This window comes from Trachurus japonicus, chromosome 19 (assembly GCF_045865225.1).
Source record: "Trachurus japonicus isolate A0001 chromosome 19, Traja_1.0".
Taxonomy (NCBI): domain Eukaryota; kingdom Metazoa; phylum Chordata; class Actinopteri; order Carangiformes; family Carangidae; genus Trachurus; species Trachurus japonicus.
This window is the reverse complement of record NC_140925.1, coordinates 22,784,080-22,805,479: the sequence shown is the minus strand read 5'-3', so window position 1 is coordinate 22,805,479 and position 21,400 is coordinate 22,784,080. Positions and strand designations below refer to the sequence as shown.

At 42.9% G+C, this 21,400-nt stretch overlaps 2 protein-coding genes across 6 annotated transcripts in view; one reads left to right on the top strand and one right to left on the bottom strand.

Annotated features, from left to right (window-relative positions):
- Nucleotides 1–5,153, bottom strand: part of capn15 (calpain 15) — a 43,318-nt gene extending 38,165 nt beyond the window's left edge. The window contains exon 1 of one of the 2 annotated variants that reach the window (XM_085762453.1): nucleotides 4,892–5,153. Coding sequence is in view for 1 of the 2 variants with exons in the window: in XM_085762452.1 (XP_085618578.1) it covers nucleotides 394–572 (179 nt within the window). In the remaining variant the exon portion in view is untranslated. Of the gene's footprint in view, nucleotides 1–393; nucleotides 1,773–4,891 lie in introns of those variants that run through there. The other variant, XM_085762452.1, reaches the window with a different exon arrangement.
- Nucleotides 5,154–7,524: 2,371 nt separating this feature from the next.
- The window catches only part of ankfn1b (ankyrin repeat and fibronectin type III domain containing 1b), a 134,042-nt gene continuing 120,166 nt past the window's right edge, over nucleotides 7,525–21,400 (top strand). Inside the window, exons 1-2 of one of the 4 annotated variants that reach the window (XM_085761100.1) lie at nucleotides 7,525–7,781; nucleotides 12,575–12,670. In XM_085761100.1, coding sequence (XP_085617226.1) covers nucleotides 12,654–12,670 — 17 coding nt within the window. In that variant the 5' untranslated portion in view covers nucleotides 7,525–7,781; nucleotides 12,575–12,653. Of the gene's footprint in view, nucleotides 7,782–8,093; nucleotides 8,231–10,908; nucleotides 10,967–12,574; nucleotides 12,671–21,400 lie in introns of those variants that run through there. The other 3 variants (XM_085761104.1, XM_085761101.1, XM_085761102.1) reach the window with 3 other exon arrangements.

The window sequence follows — 21,400 nt, the reverse complement described above, 5'->3', positions numbered from 1 at the left end:
ATGTAGGCTTTGATTAGATAAGCTCTGATGAAACAGTGGATTGGATCCATAGCTGTGAGGTTATTGAATCCTCTGTGAGTGTTTATAAAAGTGCCTGTGAAAGAGACAGTAGTAAGTTTCTCAAATGAACAACAATGATAAACAGTGTCGGTTTACAGCGCAAACTGCACATCACCCAAATACTGAAGCCAAAAACAAACATCAGCCTAAGTGTGCTTACACTCACAGCTTTAAATGACAGCAGCTCTTGTGTAATACAACCCCCACTGCTCATTCCCCCGACAACTTCCCTAACAACCAGCCAAGCCGAGCCAGTCCAGTCCTGCCCCGAGTGCACTCAGCTGAGAGATGTGTTGCTGGCACCTGGCTAGTGAGACGGCCGCCGGCTCTTACCTGCGCTCTCGGTGAGGCAGTGGGTGCTGCTGCTGACGTGTGATGAAGGTGGTGCCCCACACCGGGCTGCTGTGGCTGTTCCTGAGCCAGCCCATAGGGGGGGACGACGGGTACGGGGTGCTGCGGAAGCCATGGTCCGACTCGGTCTCTGCAGTGAGAGATGAGGCTGAGCTCCCCATCGCCACAGCGATAGGAAATTAGTCTGTGCAATGCGCTCTGATAAGAGAGATCCCCTTGTTCCGTTTGCCCCTGGAGCACAAAATTTGACAAGGGGTCCACAGTTGTATTCAGCGAGACGCACTGATTGGGAAGATACTAAGGAGGTTGTTTTGACTACACCAGCAAGCCTTATCATGTGTTTGCATTTTCTGGAACAAGTTCCTGCTTTAAATAGGAAGATTTCCTTTCTGCAAAGGAGCTCTGAGGGCCTCTGAATACAAACAAATAAAAAAACACAGCAACAGGGAATTGAAGATAAGGGTGCTCAAAAAAAATGAGTGCAACTTGCAGGTGGCCAAGTTTGCAGATCAGGGTGGATTCCCCACAGTGCACAGGAAGAAGTTCTCAATTGAAATAGTAATTTGATGCACGCAGCGCTGATTCCAGTGCAGCAGTTGGTCTTAGAGAGGAGAAAACAATTTTCTCACTGCGAAGGCTCATAATTCTGTCTCTTGTAGACTTTAAGCCTATAGCACTCTGCACCATGTCTTCCATAGTGCCGCTCATAATTCCTCCTGCATTCCCTCTGACACATCTCCCCGGTCTGTGCAGTCTCATGCCTGGTTCCTTTTTTTTCCTTTTGTACGTTGTCAGCAGCTCGACCAAAGCAGGAAAAGTTGTGCGCAGGGGCGAACGTGTTCACTGTCTTTCAGCATCTCTGCAGCCGCGCGGTGCACCTGTGGAAAGCATGGGGTTCGAGGAGGGGTGAGGGGGGTGAACCCATCAAGCATATCACAGTATCATCAATGACATGGAACTCGCTGGAATAAAAGTCACTCTGAATATATTCAGTTACTTACAATGTGGGCAATGCAGAAAATCAATGCATTGCATTTCCTTGGGAGGGTGTTGGCAAACCTACAAGTATGCTAATATCCAAGGCTCGTCTTTCAGACATTCAGTCTGACTAACAGCTGCTGTGGAGGTTTACCACTGAAACACCCCAGCTGCATTCGCCCCCCCCACCTCCACCACCACTGGATAAAACCTAGTGTTTTAAACCCATAGAGGAGGGTTGTTGTTGTTGTTTTTTTCCAGAGAAGAGGCCACAACAACAACTTCAGGATTGGACCTGTAGAAAACCTGGGTTATGTCAAGGCTCCGAGGAGCTGCTCTTTAAACTCCAATCGTCGCCACAGTGTGAAATTGTTCAGAGCTCAGCTTGAAGTTCAGTGTAACAACCCGACAAAATACCCGAGAGGAATGTTCCGTTTCGGGCTGCGGTGCTCTGCCAAACACAAGGACGGGAGATGATCCTAGTTTCCGCTGTCTGAGAGACACAGCTTAATTTCTGTCTGATCCCACCGCCGAGGCCGCCCGGTCTAGTTCATCAACTTGCTCTTGGATTTATGTGGACTTGCCAGCCTGTCATAGCAAGTCTCTACAGGCGAAGCAGCTGAGGGCAACGAGTCTCATTCCAGCGAATCCGTGAAGGGGAGAGAGAGAGAGAGAAACCTGATTTACATGCACTTTGTCGAGTATCGATAGCTTGTAAACAACCCTGAAACTGAAGTCCAACAACAGCGATGCTCCATGTGTTTTAGCTTTAATCTAGATATATCATGGCATCAACACAGAGATCACATGGGCTTTAATCATATACCGGTAGTTTAGCACAGTCTTAACGCGTGTTAAATACCAATCAATAACCGATAACGAGCGCAAATATGTTTTTCTCTCTCTATTAACAGCACTGCAAAGCGTTGACTGGTAGAAAAAAAGAGGTGGTCTGTGTCCGTCTCAGAGGCCAGAGAGAGGACCGTGCAGAGGGCGACATACAGGTTGAGGAAACGTGGAAATCGCCGAGGAGGTCTGATCCAGGAGGCAGCACTCATCCGCACATTTCACCATCTTCACCCCCCCTCCTCCGCCCGGCTCCATTCCTCCTGCCCGCGTTCATCTCACATGCGCAGCGGTCGGGGCTGTGGATGTTGAGCCTGGTTGTCTTATGTTAGGAGACATCCTCCCTCCAGTCCCGGTGTCGCCTCGGATGTAAGACAGCCCACAGTGTAAAGCTGCTCCATCTCGGGATGCCTGTTATTATAACGTCTCCGTGCGTGGGTAATATGCCACGCTCCTGTTATATGTCCATATTCTCCAAGATATCCTGTCACATATGCTTCCACGGGCTTTAATTCTCCCTCGCTGATACAGCCTGAGCGCAGTGAACAGGGGATGCAATCTCCTCCTAACAGCGGATTACTGGAGTGTCAGCAGAGCGCAGGCGCACTGGCCCGGGGAGCAGAGAAAAGCTGGAAGGCTGTGTTCACCAGATTTAAATAAACCTCAATAGAGTCCAAGACGAAAAGAGGTCTCACTCATTAATGTGAATAGTATCCCGGGGTAATGACTGCCAGTGATGGATGTCAGAAACAGGGTGGACAAGATGAGGCAAGTTCATTCTAGGGAAAAACACTTGGGATTAAAAAAAAAAAACGCTCACACTCACTCAAGTGTGTCCATGTTTTTTCTGTAGATTTCTTGAGAAAGAAAGGCCAACTATGAAGGGCACTGCCAGGGGAGCGAGTGAAGGGTTAAGTAGAAGACAGTGGTGACTGCAACATTCATCACTGCTCAACTGTCCCTGTGCATTACTGAGATAAGCCTTCAAACTTTCCCTCTCCTCTCTCTTCCACTTCATATCGTTTTGCTGACCTCATTCCTGAGCTCTGTCTCTGAATTCATAGTGTTGACCATTAAAGTGCTGTATGAAGTCTAAGACTCAGCACATTTTTGTTATTTTCTGAATCATTTGTTGCACAAGAAGCATTGTGTTAACTATTAACTGTGAGCTACAATTACAGCTCATGCAGACAGACGCTGTACTATACTCAGTCATCACTGAAACTCGGCTTGGTCGGTTTCGTGGCAGCCACAAGGTGGATTTTCCATCCACTGCTGAGACTGAAACTGGTCTATCTGGTAACGTTGGCTTTAATATAGCCAACAGTGTGTAACATAGCTGCTGTTGTGGACGTACGTCTAACCTCAGCACTAGAATGCATGACTCACAGCTGGAGTTCTCAAGAATGTCTGCGTCACGCTGAAAACAGGACACAAACAGATTCCTTTTATTGACCATAAAACTCCATTCCTTGTCCAAAAAGCAAGTGTGGTGTTGTGCAATCACTTCGGGGTGTTTCATCATGTACTGTAGGATTTACTGAGAAAGCAGAATAACAACTGCAAAGCTGAACATAAAGAATGATAGACAACTGAAATTCTTAAGCTGCTTGTACAGACTGGATGTATGCGACAGCAAAAACTATACTGATGTATAACCAAAGGGTAAAAAAAAAAACTGAGCATAAACCAGGCCTGAGGACTGAGGACTGCAACCCTTTGTTAAGGTTGCACCTGTCCAAGTGCCACCTGTCTGTGTGCAAGTCAGCACCCTGGGATACAGCAGCTGACACAGTCAGTGCCAGAGAGCAAGAGAGGGAAGGAGGGAGAGAGAAAGAGATTGGATTTCATTTCTATTCTCCAGGGACACGGAGGGGGAAGAAGGGAAAGGGAGGATGTGAGCTGATTTCACGGTACATTGTAAGTTGTCATTTTCTACACCACCCAAAAATGTCCTCACTGTCACAAGCTTTCCCACACTTGCTCTCTTCGGTGGAAACACTCAAAAGCAGAACACAAATGATTAGACTTCCCTCTACAAGTTCACTTTCAACCAGCTGCATGTAAACACATTAGATTTGTTTTGATGCCTCTTGTGTGACAGACTCAGCCTCTTCAGCTGGATGAGCTGAGGTCAGGTATCAGGACACACATCAACCACCAAGCTGAACAGTCAATGAGGAAGTCGTTGTGCTTCTGTATTATCTCTCAATGCTCTCAATGTGTCTACCTGACCTTGCACTTTGACTCACCCAACTCCCTCAAACAGGCAAGAAGAGGGAAAACAAAAAACACCCATGTTGTTCTTGTATCACCCCGTTATGTAAAGTGAAGCACACATAGATAGAGAGGGGAATTAAGTGAACTCTACAGCCGTCATGTGTTACCACTGGCAATTATACGAGACACTGTCACATAATCAATCTATTTGTGGACAAAGTGTAAGCCTGTGAGCCCTGTCACCAACGCTAACGTTAGCTGTATAGTGTGTAGCCAGATGAAAACTCTCAACAGTCCCATTGAGACAGCGGGAGCCGAAGACGCCGGGGTCCTTGTAAACAAAGACACACTATATTCACTCATTTAGTCGACATTATCGACGCTGGCCGGCAGCTGTTCACTTCGTAAAGCTCACTCAGAAACCGGTTATTCTTACCTCAAGTCGGTCGGAGGGGAATTATTCCTGTTTTTCAGTCGCCTGTGCGTTAACTTTTCGTAGCCATCGCGACGACAAGTTCTTTCCCAGGCTGGACTTTAGCTACCGTAACCTTTCCAGGCTTTAGCTACGCGCTCTTCGCTGCGGCTGCGTGTGACAAACATGTACATATGTAGTTTTATTTTCTCTCCGCCAGGTATTAACGGGACTGATGCGACCGTGTTGGTTTACCTCAGACAGCCCAGGAAGGAAGGGGAATCTCCAAGGAGCAAACAGAGAGCAAACGTACGTCAAATACGTAACACGACGCCGGCTACCGCTTCGGCGCGCTGGTAAACGTACGTAGCTTCCGTTCGAGAATGAATGGGGAAAGAACTACAATTCCCAGGCGCAACACGGACATTTTCAACTAGGATATCTGGGTACGAATGTCGTCATCACTGACAAAATATAAATACAGTAACCAAAAAAACATGTATTCTGTGATTTAAAATAAAGGCATAAATAGAATTATGTAGAAAAATGTCATGCCGTAATTACGTTTATTCGCCTTGGCGTTTATTGTACAACTATCTAAATTATATCTTGATTTCATTTCAGACAGTATTCCCATTCTACTGTCTAGTGTCAGATGATGGCACTCTAGTGTCATCTAGTGGCATAGAAATTGAACCATCAACAGCAATGGGTCTGAATGCAATAAAACAGACCATTTCACATCTCGGGAAATTATCGTGTCCCCTGCAAGCCTCATTTAATTCGTCTCTTGAAAATATGAAGAAGGAGTTCTTTATCCACCAGCCCCTGGATTGTAGGCCTGTCAGTCACACTGTTTTAGACTGAACATGGGAACAGACTTGTATGAGAAAAGTGAAGTGTCCTATCGCTTGTTCACTAATAGTTATATCATATTCAAAGAATATTTATATAAATAAAAACACTGACAATTAATATTTTATATATTATGTTTTCTGTTGTGTGACTGGCACAGCCACGATGCACCTTATGAGATATCTCATCTCATATAACATATATCATATCATATCATATGTAATGCTGTTGTTACTGTTGAAAGTATTATTATTAGTATATTTTCTTTTTATCTGTTTTCTTATGATTACTTTGAAGAATTTGAGCTGCAGTCTAAAGTGTACTAATCATACTGCTGCCTATACGTCTATTTTTGGAGGGCTACAGCTTCATGGTAGCGATAGGCCTAGTTCTTAGCAGACATTTATAATCCTCTGATGTTTTACTGAATGTGTACTTGTACTTATGTACCTATCTGTTTTGATTTTATTAGAGATTTGCACTAGGAGATATTAAAGGTCTGTTATACTGGCTTCTGTTACTTTGATACTCCAGTAGTTATAAGACCATACTGTCCACATCATGTATGCTTGGGCACACACACAAACACATACCTAGGCTATATGTAGGCTATAGGGTTTTTATTGGTGTGGAGTTATAAAGATATTTTTTTCTCTGATGGGCATTTATTTATTTAAAAAGATCAACAAGCTTAATTGTGTTTCATTCATAACGCTTTAAACTTTGCTTTACTTATTAAAATCATTACATTATTTAAAATCTGTCCTGGACAGGGACTATAATTCATTGAGAATTTAATGTCACCTGATTTTGTTTACCATGTTGAGTGTGCCATTCCTTTAAACCCATGAGTGATATTTAAATTTCATTAGGATAAAGAGTAGCATGTGAAACATTCAGTCAGCCTGGATTATTTCTGTTAATGCCGGTGTCACCCAGGTTGTTTGAACCGGGAGAGTTCAAAGGATTAGGCCAATATCAACCGGGTCGGTATTTTTCAATAATGAGATAGCAGAGAGCAAATCCAAAAACCCATTAATGTCTTGTTAAGATAATTGTCCTGTGTGCAATCAATCACCTGAATGAACCTGGACTGTCTAGTGGCCATGTGGAGAAAAAAAACAAGGAAAGCTAAATCAATTTAACACTGGGACCTGGTGTTGAGTGTGGACAAGTAGATCACATGTGATGAAATGTAAGACAATCTGTAAGTTAGGACACACACTTGGATAATAGTCATTTACAGTGGCATCAAAAGTTTTGGCACCCCTGGTCTAAACTTATTCTGTTAATGTGAACAGTTAAGCAAGTGGAAGATTTAATGCTTCCAAAAGTTAAACATGAAACACTCTTTTGCAATATTTCAAGCAATTACATCATTTTTATTTTCTACAATTTTAGAGTGGAAAATTTTGGGAAAGAAACAAAGCAGCACCAGCACCCTGCAAAAGAATAGGAAACCCAGGAGACTTGAGCTCTCTGATAACTTTGACAAAGGTATCAGACAAGCTATTTACACGCTGTGATAGTTTCCAAAGATAGGTAGGCTACTATGCAGGGTGCCCAAACATTTGCTGCTGCCCTTTTCCTTGTCTGTTATTTTGAAAGTGGAAAATATGAAAAAAAAAAAAAAAAAGTAGCCTATTGTTTAAGGCCTAACTTCATGTCTTTTTATTTGGAGATCATCTAATCTTCCACTTGCTTAACTGTTCCCAGAAAGTTTGACCAGGGTTGCACAAACTTTTGCATGACACTGACTGTATCTTCAGGACTGAGCGAGGCGGAGCAAAGCATCCCATGATAGACACGGGCAGAAGAGTTGGGAATGAGTCTGGGCGGAGGAAGTTAGCGCTGGAAGTTGTTTCTCACATGTCGTGTTGTGCTAGTGCTTCGCAGACTGAAGGATTCGTGCTTAGAAAATGTTGGAAATACCAGTGTAGCAAACTTCATATTTTCACTTTGGAGCACAGCGACTAAGGAAAGTATTAGCTAAGTGGCTAACCCCAAACACGACCCGGGAATACTTGAAAAGGGGGAAGAAGATTTCTTCGTTAAGAAGGTATGAGAATGAATGCATCTTTGTACACTCCTTTTTTGTCTCCATTAGACACTGGTGCACTTGCCTCCGTCTCGGGCGATAGAGGAAAACTTCATTACGGACTTTGCTTCAGTGTGTTTTGTGTGCAAAAAACTTTTCAGAAACGCCTTAAAGTAGCTCGCTAGCCTCACTTCAGACAACTTTTAAGTCGGTGTATTGTTTTCAAAGGCCACTGTCGGTGCGTACACACTGTTGTCATGACAATGCTAGGGAAACCCAGCGCGAGGCACGTTGGGAGGCACAAAAGACACCAGAGCCAGTATTGAGCTTTGCTTTTTTTTTTAAGTCTCCCAGAGCGAAAACTCCCGTTAAAGTTCACTGTAAGTCCAAAACAAAACCCGAAGAGACTCGTGAAACCTTCACGAACGCGCTGGTGTCCTGTGTCAGTGGAAAGAAGAGCACTTTGGGAGGTAGGAGTGGGTCAGGAGGATATGTGAAAACTGTTGGGATGAGGTGTGTCCTGTGTTTATATGAGACAAATTGTGACCCTGCTAGCCAGGAAAGGGATGCTTTTAGTCGGCTCTTTGCTGTTTTATGGCCAACATACATGTGGAAATGACTGGCTTCCACAATAGAGAGTGAGCAACACAATTGTCTTAGGGGAAAAGGAAAAAGATGTGTGTGGGCGAGTGGGGGGGCAATGCTTACATGAGGGGAAACAAATGTGTGTCATTGTATGTTTCATAGGCAGTGTGTGTGTGTGTGTGTGTGTGTGTGTGTGTGTGTGTGTGTGTGTGTGTGTGTGTGTGTGTGTGTGTGTGTAGATGGTAGGAAGCAGGGGGTCAGGGTCACTTTACATGGTCATGGACTCATGTGCACCGGACAAGAGGGAGAGGAGACACATGGGTGGTGGTATTGTCACTATTAATATAGTAGATATAACCACATGCACTCAGCAGGCTACACAAACAGTAGTAGGTATGCCTATCCAGCAAAGCAAATCAATCAGCTCCTGGCACGAGTGAAGCTAATGACAAGCAGGAAAAGCTCTCCCCTCTGATGACTCACGATTATACATGTTTACAGTCTCGAGCGAAGGAAGTTTTCACAACTCCAGGTGCTAAAAGATGACAGCCCGATGGACCGGTGCCATACTTGTCATTAGCTGCAACGCCTTCAAAATATCCTAACGTCAGCATCCACTGTTGCTATTCAGAAAACACTGGGTGGTCAAAAACACTAGGGAGACTGAACAACTAACCAGAAAGCCTCCTATTAAACTATTTTAATAATACAAATCATCTTCAATTTGTCTAATGGAACATTAAAGTATAGTGCATTCATTATAGATCCTGTTTTTGGTAAACAGTAAATCACTGTTGGGGTTATTAAATGTCAGCACATGCTGTAAATGCCGTCACACTTCTCCCTATAGCCCAAGTTAATGTCTGACTGTCACTCTGAACATACTCACTCTGCTACCAATTGGAAAATAACCAGAACATTTGATTGATTGATTGATTCTTTTAATGACCACACAGCCAGGCTGGTGGAATTTGCTTCCAGTACAGCTTATTGGTACAGGTTCCAAACATATAACATGTATAGACAGACATACAATTACAACTTATAGTGCCATGCTTGTTCCACAGTGTACAGAGTTCAAGATATTTATTGCAGTGGGGATGAAGCTGTTTCTGAAGCGGGTTGTTTTGGAGGCCACTGTCCTGTAGCGCCTCCCAGAGGGGAGCAGCTGGAAGGCAGAGTGTGCAGGATGAGTGGGATCTTGGACAATTTTCCGGGCTCTGCGCAGTGTCCGTTTGTGGTGAAGTGATCAAGTGATAAGGGGGAGCCAGTGATTCTGGATGCTCTGTTGATGATGCGCTGTAGTTTCTTCTTTGAAAGTGTATCAAGACTGCTGTACCAGACTGTAATGGATGAGGTGAGGATACTTTCAATGATGGCTGTGTAAAAACGGAGCAGGAGATGGGACCTGACTCTGAACTTTTTGAGCTGTCGGAGATGGAAGAGTCTTTGTTGAGCTTTTTTGTAGATGTGTTCTGTGTTGATTTTCCATTTTAAGTTATTGGTAATGTGGGTTCCGAGCAGTTTGAATGACTTTTTTCGTTGTTGATTCTACAGATTTTCTATTTATTGACTATCTTTAAGGAGTCTGCATGATTGAGGAGCCTTTGGGAAAATAAATCAAAATGTAACCAGTATATACCTATTATCACCAGGGGATGTCCACAATAATGATGATGATAGAGTAGTAAAGTACTCAGAGACTAGAGTTATGGGCTTATAACAGACAACCCCAACCTGACACAACACAAACTAGATTTAATTTTGTACCAGGTATGTGAAAGTACATAAAGTCTTAGTCTTTTCTTTCAAGTCTACATTAAAGTAGCAAATGTGCAAAACTGACCTGGCTGGAATGCTAGAGAGCAAATCAAATGTCGGTGAGAATACATTTGTGATCTTTTCAATCAGATTCAGAGCCAAATAAAACTTCGGGAGTGATTTAATGCAGAAATTATCTTAATAGAATTCAAAGTTAGTACAGTTTATTGCTTTACGCAGGAGTCACACAGTTCATATGAATTATTTATTGAGAGATAATGTATGGCAACATATTGCTGCATTGATTATTTGTCCTGCCAAAGATCTACGTCTGTCCTCCCTGTCTCCGTGTGTGTCGGGACATGCAGCTGAATCTCCTGAGTCTGGCTTGCAGCCGTAGGGCATGGGAGCACACTGACAAAGACATATAAACATACTCACACACACACACACACACACACACACACACATACACACCCACGCACACACATTAACACTCAAGCACATGGGGCAACATGAACAAGCCTACATCAAAGATACATCTGTTTCTTATGCATGTTTGATGGGACAGGCAGGCAGCGGCTGGCCACTGCTCGGAGTTACTGCACGGTTTAGTATGCATGACTAGGGGGAAGCAAAGCTGTGAATGTGGATGAATATGGTGTGGAAAGGAAGTATTCAGCATGGATTGAGAAAGAAAAGTGAAATTGATACTTATGGATAGTTTTAGAGAACAGCTTGATGACCTTTGCTCTGAAGAGTGACACAAAACCCAGGCTTTCATGACCAGGTACCAGAATGCAGCCACAGCTGAGTGAAGTGTGGGTAGAACTGGAGCATGTCACGAAGCTGAGACACAAGTGAGTTCATAACTCTTTCCTCTGTTGTGCCGTTGTCTTTTGTTGCTGCTGTTTGATGTATTGTTGGCCTTTTTCGCTGTGAGCAGCTGGTATAAGTCCCTTTGTCTGGTTGTCGGTCTGCTGCCCAAACCTCCATTCTGGGACACAGTAACAAATATGATATCAGCTGGTTTCCCAGACAGGGATTAAGCCCAGTTCAAGGACACTGAGGAAATTGCCCAGTGGGTGTCTCTAATTCTATTTGTCAATATTTTGTTGGCTTGAAAGATCTCATTTCAAACTTAGTTTAGTTGCTAAATTCAGCGTTTGCCATGTCCAAACCCCTGGATTTAAATTGAGTCAATTGTGCAAATGCATTTTTTATTACTAGATTAACATATTGGTAATTTCTACAATAAAACAATGAAAATTAATTTTAATCTCTTTATTTGAAACATGCAGGAATTACATTTTCGATGATATAAAGGAGAGGAAAGTAAGCAATCTTAACATTTCAGAGAGTTTAATTTGAAAAGTTGCTTCCAGTGGCCAATTAAGAAACTAAAAGTTTCTGCAAAAGTCATGGTCATCACTTAATTCTAGTGGGAAAAAAGAGAAGTAAATGCCAGACTTCATCAACATAATCCATTTTGTAATATCAATCAGTGTCCTTGTATAGCCCAGAACACATCAAGGTAAAAGTCAAGAGAGTTAGTTTGCATTTTTTATGCAGCACTCACTGTTCTCCATCCGCTGTCTTTGCTTTGCCAGGATTTTTATATCAAACCAGTGAAAGCTTGGATTGGCTGCTTATCAATCTTAACTGTAGCAGATCTTGGCACAGCGAGACACGCGCATCCCAAAATTCAACTGTGTTTCACCTTCCAGAACATCCAGCGCTTCTCTGGATCAAGGTCCCGTCGGTTCAGCTTGACAGTATGTTTCCCTCTTGCCAGATGTTCTGCTTAATTAACATGCAGGCTCGGGGCGAGAGAGGTGTCGCCACCGATACGCGCTTCATCCAGGTGCTGCAGCTCTGCATAATTACCTCATATTAAAATGAATAATATTAATTAGATTCACGTTGTGTTTCCTCGAGTGAGAAATGGGTCAGTGTTATTGGTATACAGGAAGGTTTGTTAGTGATGATTAAGAAAGTCTTTCATCGTGTTAAATATGCTCTCGAGCTGAAATCAGATGTTCAAGTGTGTGTTAACAGGATCCTTTGTCAGAATGAAATGACAAAGATAAAACAAAAGAGAGAACTTGATAATCATGGACACTTTCATTTTAGTGCTTCTTTAATTTCTCAGTAGCCCATGTGGAGTGATGGGATACTGGGTAGTAATTACGTAGGCAAGGCTGGGAAAGCCAGAGAAACTGAGGTTAGCTCTGTTTTCATCATAAATCACACAGTATGAAGACAACTTTGAAACTCAACACCTCAAGATCCAAGAGGCCTCCAGAGGCCCTTAAAGAGACAGAGAGAGGGTGACGGACACAAAGGACAAACGGCCATTGTGCTCACTGTACGTTGTTGAAATCTGTCTAAAATGAGTGATGAGATAGCGTAACTAGGAAGCTAACTAACCTTCTGGCCGGCTAACACATTGCTGTGTATGTTCCCAGGTAAACGGAAGGAGTCACGCTGTAAGACGAGGAGCACCAACCCGAACCCGGGGAGCCGCTGGGGCACCAGGGTGCTGGTATGGAGCAACTCATAGAGTAAGAGAGATTCTGTCTGTGTGTTTGTGTCATGTGACAGTTGCTTTTACACAGCCATTTAACATGTTTTATTGTGTTTACCAAATGAACTTCCTGTCTCTATTTTGGGGCTTCCTGGAGCTGTTGTTGCCCACGCTTCAGCTGCATGCATAGCATTTTATCCTGTGGACTATAGATTCTTTATGCTCATTGCGTCTCTTATGAATATCCTACTGCTTGTGGAAATGAAGGTCCTTCCAACCAATAGTTTCATCTATACTGCGTATAAGCGAAAACCACTGGCTTTTGGAAAGGCGTTTTGTAGTCAAACACTTTCAAAACGCACTGATTCGTCAGCGGTGGCTTCAAGGTTTGGACTGAAGCAAGAACATGAAGATCCTACAATCCTACCGCCTGTTTAAAATTCAACAACTTGACTGAAATTGAGAACAAGCCTCGTCGCAGTCCTCTTCATGGACAAGTCCTTTGGCAGCACATGATGTCTACAGATGCTCTGTGTTTCTCCAACTTGTCTCTTCGCTGCTTTAGCGAGACAGGTTGATCAAGTGCTTGAGGGTTGTACAGCCTGACATGTCTGGGCATTTTAAGAAAACCTGTGATTTTCTATTTTTAGCAAATTATTAGTATTATCGTCATCCCAGCATTCAAAAGGTCGCAGTTTGATGTAATGAACAGACTTTCTGGGAAGTGAGCATGAATTCATGGCGGTAAAAACAATTATATATCAACAAACAACGGGCAGAGCTAACTTGTCTCCCTTTCAGCAGAGGAAAAAAAAAAAAAAAAAGGAAGAAGAAGGCTGGAAATGATGCCACAGAGGAGCAATAACTCAGCTGTCTGTATAGGCAGCCTACCTAACCCTGCATACCTCCACTCCCCCTTTGTGAATGAGCTATTCAGCTCAACGCTGCGAGACTGGACTGATAGATTCTGACATTTGTCTATCTATCAATCTTGTATTCAGCTTTTATTACATGTTGTTACTCTCCTTCAGAAGCTTTTTTTTTTTTTGCTTTCTCTGCTGCACAGTGAAATAGCTTCCTTTGCAAATATATCCCTTCCCTTCCCTTTGTCAGTGCTGCTGTGGCTGGGCAGAGTGTGATAACAGCCATGGGAATTTTATCTACTTGGCTCTATTGCATGTCTTCCTCCCTTATTCTCAACACATTTCTGCAGATAGCAGAAACGGGATTTGGCATTGTGTTTCTGGGGTATAGTGCACGCGCATTTGTGTGTGTGTATGTGTGTGACTGTTCATTCAAGTATGTGTGTGTGTGTGTGTGTGTGTGAATCACACACACCTCTTGTCATTTCATTATAGCTATCTCTCACTGGCACAAGTAGATGCAGCATGTATAATTCATACCTGTGACTGCGCCGGGGAAGGGATGCGTGCCTACATGCTTTTTCCTCCTACTTGCTACACCCCAACCTGTCAAGTGAAACCATTCATTTACAGTATGTCAGTGCCCCCCCCACCCTTCATGTCTCAAATTGACTGTGACACATCAGTGTTGAATCATCCTGCTCATTATCCACCACCCCCCCTGGCTCCTGAACCAATGTGTCTAGCTTTCTCTTAATGATGAGGTTACACCACCGACCTGAGTGGCAGAGAGGGACTCCTTACTTGCACAACTCCTGCTCCTTTCACTGGCCTGTGACTCACTGGTGAGTCATGGTAACAAGGAAAGGGGTTATAAATGCACCCCATAGTACACACACACACACACACACACAGGTACTCGTGCTGGTACTCGAACACAGTGTTGTTAGATAAACACCGGTGGAGTCAGAGAGTGTGCTGATGTTCATTGTGGTGTGTGTGGTTTTCTTTCCGTCTATGTGTATATTTTTGTTATCATTATGTCTGTCCGTCCTTTTCTTTTTTTTCTGCGAGAACACACAAACACACACACACACACACACACCACCACCACCACCAAGAACACAAGCCAATATTTCTAATAAAACAATTGTAATAGAGCTTATCTTTTTCATATGGAAACCAAAAAGCAGAACAAGCAATTGTTTGACACTTGGTGCATTCCAATTACTGTTGTGTTGACTCAGCCCAGACAAGATAAGGCTAAGCATAATTATGATTTCTGTTAGGTTGAGGTTTTCAGTCACTAGGGGGCGACACAACCATTAGTTTTGAGTGTGAAGCGATGAGCTCACAGAGTGAATAATATAAAGCATCACTTGAGTTTGATGCTGACTGTCAGCACAGTTTACTCTCACTAACTGAGTTTTTTGTAAGGCTGGTTGTAGTTGTTTTAGATTATAAATAAAAAATATGACTTTTTTTATGACAGATTATTCAGTATTTCTATTTCTATTTCTATTTCTATCACTGATTCATGCGGTATGGTGGAGCTCGCGGATATTTGGTATTTTTCCATAAAATGACTCAAAATGATTAGATTTTAATCAAATATCCTTTTGCCAGTCAAGTCATCCACAGCTGCCTTATCATTGTGACAAGTTATTGTACCTTAGTTGCTTCAGATATGAAGTTTAACAAGTTTAAATTTAATATATTCTGAAGCCAAACAAAATAATAGGTTTAAATTTCAGCCAAATGTAATTACTGAGGAATTTAAAGTTTTAATTAGCTGAGTAGATTTTGTGTTGTTGTGTTTATACAGTCACTGGATGCTGGAATGTATTAGTAGCCTGGTCAGCAATCCTTTGAGGACAATGTAAGAGTCATCATCACCATCATCATCACCATCATCACCATCACCATGCTGTCAGGGACTTCAGTGGTGCTGGCTTTTATGTGATGGATGGCGCTGATGTGTGATCACGGTTCGGGTTCATTGGAAACCAAGACAGTTAAAATGTCAACTCAACGAGCTTTGTGCTCTTTCCAGAAAGTGACAGGAAGCCCGTTATTACAACTCAATCCAAGCTTTTAATAGGGCAACAAAGAACGGAGGTGAGGTGACCGTAGTACAGCAGTGTTTAGAGGCTTTAACAGCTCATTCATTTCCCTCTTGTCTCTGCTAACATCAGAATCATTTGTCTGGAGCAACTGACCACAGCAAATTCACCAGTTCCCTTTTCTAGGGATGAAATGACTTGACCTGAGGTTAATCTGGCTGCAGTCTGATCAGGGGTTCTGACTTTATTCATACAGCCCATGAAGAAATCAGTGTAGAGAAATGGAGTTGTAAGCTGTTTGAAGGGGATGATGACCGCAGCCTAATGGCCGACTTTACAGTAAATTAACATTTTAGGGGAATTGGAGGCAGAGGGATCTGCTCACCAGAAAATCTGGTTCTTAAACACTTCAGATATTTTAAAGTACAGCATAAATAAAACAGTAAACATCCTAATGTGCATTTCTAGAGGGGTGAATAAGAACTAACCCATAAGGTTACAAACTTCGCGTATCATCATGTAGCTTCTCCTCTTTTTGTGCAAGTTAAGAAGTTAAGTCAAGAAACGTACAACTGGAGGAGTAGAGCAGAGATGTTTCTTTGTTAGTCTGGACTCTGATGAGCTGAGCTGAGTAAATACTATCTACTGCAGTGAAGGGGTCACTAGAAGAGGCCTAATTGGTCATTTGGAGGCGAGCTGTCAGGCAGGAGAACACAGCGCCGCACAAACAAGTCGATGATAATATTTCTGGCCGTTGCACCGCAGTAATTTATGTGGAACGGACAACACGCGACGACACATGGTGCACTTAACTTTCCTATTATTTACCCAGGGTGCATTATGTCCATGCCACAAGCAGAAACGACTTAAGCCGCTACACCCCCTCCTAAGGTCCTTCAAAGTACACAGAAGCAGCGTGAAATGAAAGATGCGTCATTTACAAAGCCATGTGAGGGAACACTTAATGCTTTTTCCTCGTGGAGCCACGGGTCCAGCTTTTGTTTGGCCCCGACAACGCTGACGTCAGAACCCGTTGGGTTGTTTTTGCCGTAGCTTTGAGTGTTTGTTTTAATCCGTGTCACAAGTGGGTCCTTGAGGTGGCTGTTTATGTTGTTGTGCTCATCACTATGCATGCGTGCTGACTGCTGAGTGGAAGGCTGCTGCATGCGTCTGGGTTCAGAAGACAGATTATTGCTGCCACACAGGGAAAATGTCTCTGTGTTTGTGTGCTCTCGCTTCACTTTGTGTGTGTGTGTGTGTGTCCAATTCTCCAAGTCTGTGCGAACAACATAGCTGAAAGGTCTCACGTCTGTGTCTGCAGATAGATATGATCTCAGCACGCAGTGAAAAGCCTCTACAAACACTCACACGTGTGCACAACTACGGGCTAACTCGCCCTCCATGCTTTTTAATGTCATTGTGTTTTCCCACTTGTTTCTGGCTTGTTATTGCATCCTTCGCTGTGTCAGATGGAGATTTGTTACAAAACACCATCCACTCAGCCAGAAAAAGACTCATGATTGTGTGTTGTTTTGTTTTGCGACCGCCACTGGGTGAGCACTCCACTCATCTCACGTCAAACACGCCGCCTCCACATACACACGCAAACATACACACCAGTGGCAGCCTAATCACTCTTCAGATTGTAATGACGATGTGGAATGACACACAGCGTCTAAGTGAATCGCCACGTAATGAATCGTGGTGGGCAGCCGGCCGGACATCAGACATGAGTGAAATGTGTTTGTGTGTGTGTGTGTGTGTGTGAGTGTGGGGGTAAAAAATTACTTTCTAAGTTGTTTATGGGAGAGAAAAACAAAGACAGCAGTGAAAGCGTGAAGATGCTGTGTGAGTGTCACTCAGTCGATGAAGAGACGGAGAGAGGCAAAACAGGAAACAAGAGAGAATGAGATTGTTTTCAGGGAAAGAACGGTTTCTCTGCTTAGAAGATTGAAAAACAACAAAAAAAGACACCACAACATGCTTTGAATATTATAGTAGTGGGTTATATCATCAACACGCTGACGGTCCTCGCACCAAGTCGAGATGCAGTCGCTGCCAGATTCAGTGACTCTGAACTGTATGAAATCCAGCGGAGGTTCAAAGAGATGTGAGAGCTGCTAGAGATTTAATGCGCCGCTCTGAGGATGCTCATACACACCAGATACTCACTGACATGGTGGCTTAAAGGATGGCCTTTTCTGCTGACTACACCAACTTGCTGTCAGAAAGCTTGTGTGTGTGTGTGTAAGCTACACCCTAACACCTCAGTGAGTAAACCCCCAAGGAGAATTGATTAGCTCTCTAATCACATGGGATTATGCTGGAAAACCACCACTGGAAGGAAGCTGGAACTTTCCGGAAGATGAGTGGGAATACTGTAATGACCAGAGGATCCTTGCGAATATATTCACACTAACTGACGTTTATTTGCTTGTGTTTGCATTGAGCTGTAATTAACTTAAAGGGACTATGAGGAGTTTCGGAAAGCGGAAGTGTTTTCACACTACATTTCCCATGAGCCTCCGCACACATGGTGAAATTCTTGGACCGGCGCAAGGCGGACGGAAGCGACAACATTTGAAGCGACAAGAATATTTTCATTGATCAAGAATGAAAGTCGGAGGTTTGAAGACGATCAGATACCGTTGTAGTTCCGACCATAAACGATGCCAACTAGTGATCCGGCAGCGTTATTCCCATGACCCGCTGGGCAGCGTCCGGGAAACCAAAACTAGGAAATGCTGTGCGAGTCGACCACTTAAAACAAAACATTATATTTATTGAAAATGGACTCTTAACAAGTGTGGGTAACGTAGATTCATCCACATTAATATGAAACTCTTTTATAACCAAAAGCAAACTCCTCTCTTTAACGTTTGACATTACCTCACGTCTCAGGCAATGTTACGTTCTTATTTACGTGATCGTCTTTTAAAATTGGACATGACGTGGTTTTAACGTCGATCAACACTTCAAACTACACCCTGGAAGCGCTGATGCGTCAGCGGTGTTAGAGGTCAAGGGTTTGGGGGAGGTAAATGGAGTTAGAGAGAGAGAGAAGTTCAAAGTCAGCAGTCGATACTTACATTGCTTCATCTTTTATTCAGACCAGCCCTCTGGACTGGAAGCTCTCTAAATTGTGGTATATGTCAGACTGTTAAGCAGCAGGGAGAGGTGGGGTGGTTTTATAGAGTGAGGGAGGAAGTGATGAATACACAGCCAGAAAGAAGACAGAGTTATGAAGAGAGAGAGAGAGAGAGAGAGAGAGAGACAGCATCACCTGCTTCCAAGTCCTCCAGGCAGAACATTTCTATTTTCCTCACTGAAGATGATTAATTTAGAGAAAAATGCTTTTCCACCCGGGTGTGTTCACACACACTATGCACTCCTACTTACTTGTGTGTTGACTGCCTGTGAGTGCATTTATAAAACAGTCCTCATTTAGTCTTTTTGAAGAGAAGTGCTCTATTTTACAAACGCAGCACACTGATAAAACAACACAATAAATAGTCTATTGCAAAATACCACACGTGAATACAGAGAAGACAGCAAGCTAAAAGCAAAACAAACAAACAAAGTGCCAGTGGTTTACTGCTGCAGAGATGGATTGTACCTGTTCTCAACCTCTCGCATTAAAACAAAGAAGTCTGTCGCTCCTCCCCGAGGGCATTCCCCTCAAAGATGGAAGACACCGTCTGAGAATCGTGCCGACGTTATAACAGTTCTGGGAGAAGCCGACTTTTATAAGTGGGAGGGAGATGGCAGCAGTTTTAGAGTACACTGAATTCAGCTTTTTAACATTTCTCAGTTGTCGTCTTGTGATTTGCGTGCACGTGTCTTTGTACTCACACTTTAATTAAAAATCTTAACTTGGAGCCAAAGGAGAGCTGGCTCACATGGAGTGCAAGGCAGAGAGAAGCAGAGTCTCTCATTTGATTGCGCAAAAAAAAAATACCCCACCTGATATTTTATGTTTCAGGCAAGTTACTACAAATTGCATACACGGTACATTACTGCCGTTTCCCAGTGCGTACCGCTTTATATTTCCGTCCCTTCTAGGCTGCCATTTGTCACATGAGATAATATAAATCAATAATGGTGGACATTTATTCCTTGTTTTTGTATTCATTTCAATATAAAAACATGGGGCCGTTTTAGAAACACCCTGATTCTGCTGTTATGGTCTAACAGGATAAAACACCTTTAACATGAAAAGAAAAAAAAAAAAGCATTCCGACTGCCTTTCAATAGAGCTAAAGTAATGCAAACGAGACTAAAAGCACTCTTTCCTCCTGCTTTAATGTTTCAATTTGTGCGCTGTGTAAAAAGCTTTTTTTTCTGTAGCTGATTATTATTTTCCCAAATGCAATGTTCACATTTGAAAAAAAAAGTCACTTACCTTTGACTTTGAATCAGTGTAAGGGAAAAGCAGATATAGCAAACCCAATTACACCACAACCTTTTGTTCATAATCTACAAACTAAACGAGATTTGACAGAAACCATCTCGACTCACCGGCAGCTCTCAGGCAAACATGATTTTGAGCATACAGTTGTATAGCAGCCGGCTATAACGATCCATAAGCTGCCCTAAAGAGTAAATGCTCCTGTCACATGTATGTGCATGCACACATACATACAGTATAATTGAGAAAGTGTATGACTGAGACAGACAGACACTTTGCAAAATCCATAATATGTCAGTAGGGGATATGAATCATGCGGTACCCAGCTGCTGTTTGTTCCTCTCTGATCAGCCTTTGAGCTGGATACAGAGCCAACCAGACAGACACACACTCTTCCACATATGTCACTTATTCTTTAAAAGAGTCTCTGAAAAACCTAGCTGCTGTGTATGTGTACAGGAAGGATGAATCACTGCCAGAGAAAGATGGAGAAAATATATATTGTTGTACGATTTAAATTCAGTTTGAGAAAAGTGCACAGAAGCATACAAAGCACTGTAAAAAAGAAAAAAAAGGAAAGATAACCACCATTTGTGTGTGTGATCTCTGCACACAAGACTTGCTGCCTAAGATGGTGCATGAACTGATATCATTACATACAAGTTAACTGTGACCGGCTAATCCTCCACAGAAGAGAGGAGTGGTCTTCTCAGTTGTCTTCCTGGCTTTGCATAATCACATAAATGACAGCGACAGCACTTTGTCGACGTGTGGACATTTTGAAAAACCGGAGATTATTGGAATTACATAACATAATCAAACAGAATTTAGGTTTCTGTTAGGCTTAGATGATCAGAGGAGAAACGTTTTCAAAGAGATCAAAAAAAAGGCCTTTTCTAAATACTTTAGTTATCATACAGCTGACATGGAAGTGGCATGCTTGCAGCGAGAATGATTTTCTTAGTCACAGCAAATCACAGTGTAATTGAACTTAACAAAGAGTCATTTTGATAATATAATTGAAGCTGTGGTTTTACAGGTACCTGTAGACAGTTGAAAGCTGTTGTAAAACCTGTTTGAATACCGCATGTGGTATATGCAAGGTTTTTGTAGAATCCTTATGGTAATAGACACAGGAAAAGGCAGAAGAGGGTGAACGGAGAAGCCAAGCTGAGAGCTAAAGGGAGATGTGACTAAAGAAAGGAAATAAAAGGAAGGAAGGAAGAAGGTTTGCAGAGGTGAAGGCAGACGTAGAGGCAGGGACGTCACTGCCTGAACACTCACACCGGGAGAGAGAGGGGGAGAAGTTAACCTGAGGCTGCTTAGCAGCGCCCTGTGATGACTCACATAGGCAGTAGTAGTGCTCATCCTCAGCATGTGGCGTGCGTGTGTCCTTCTATTGAGATTGCATATCATCTCATGAGGAAATCAAA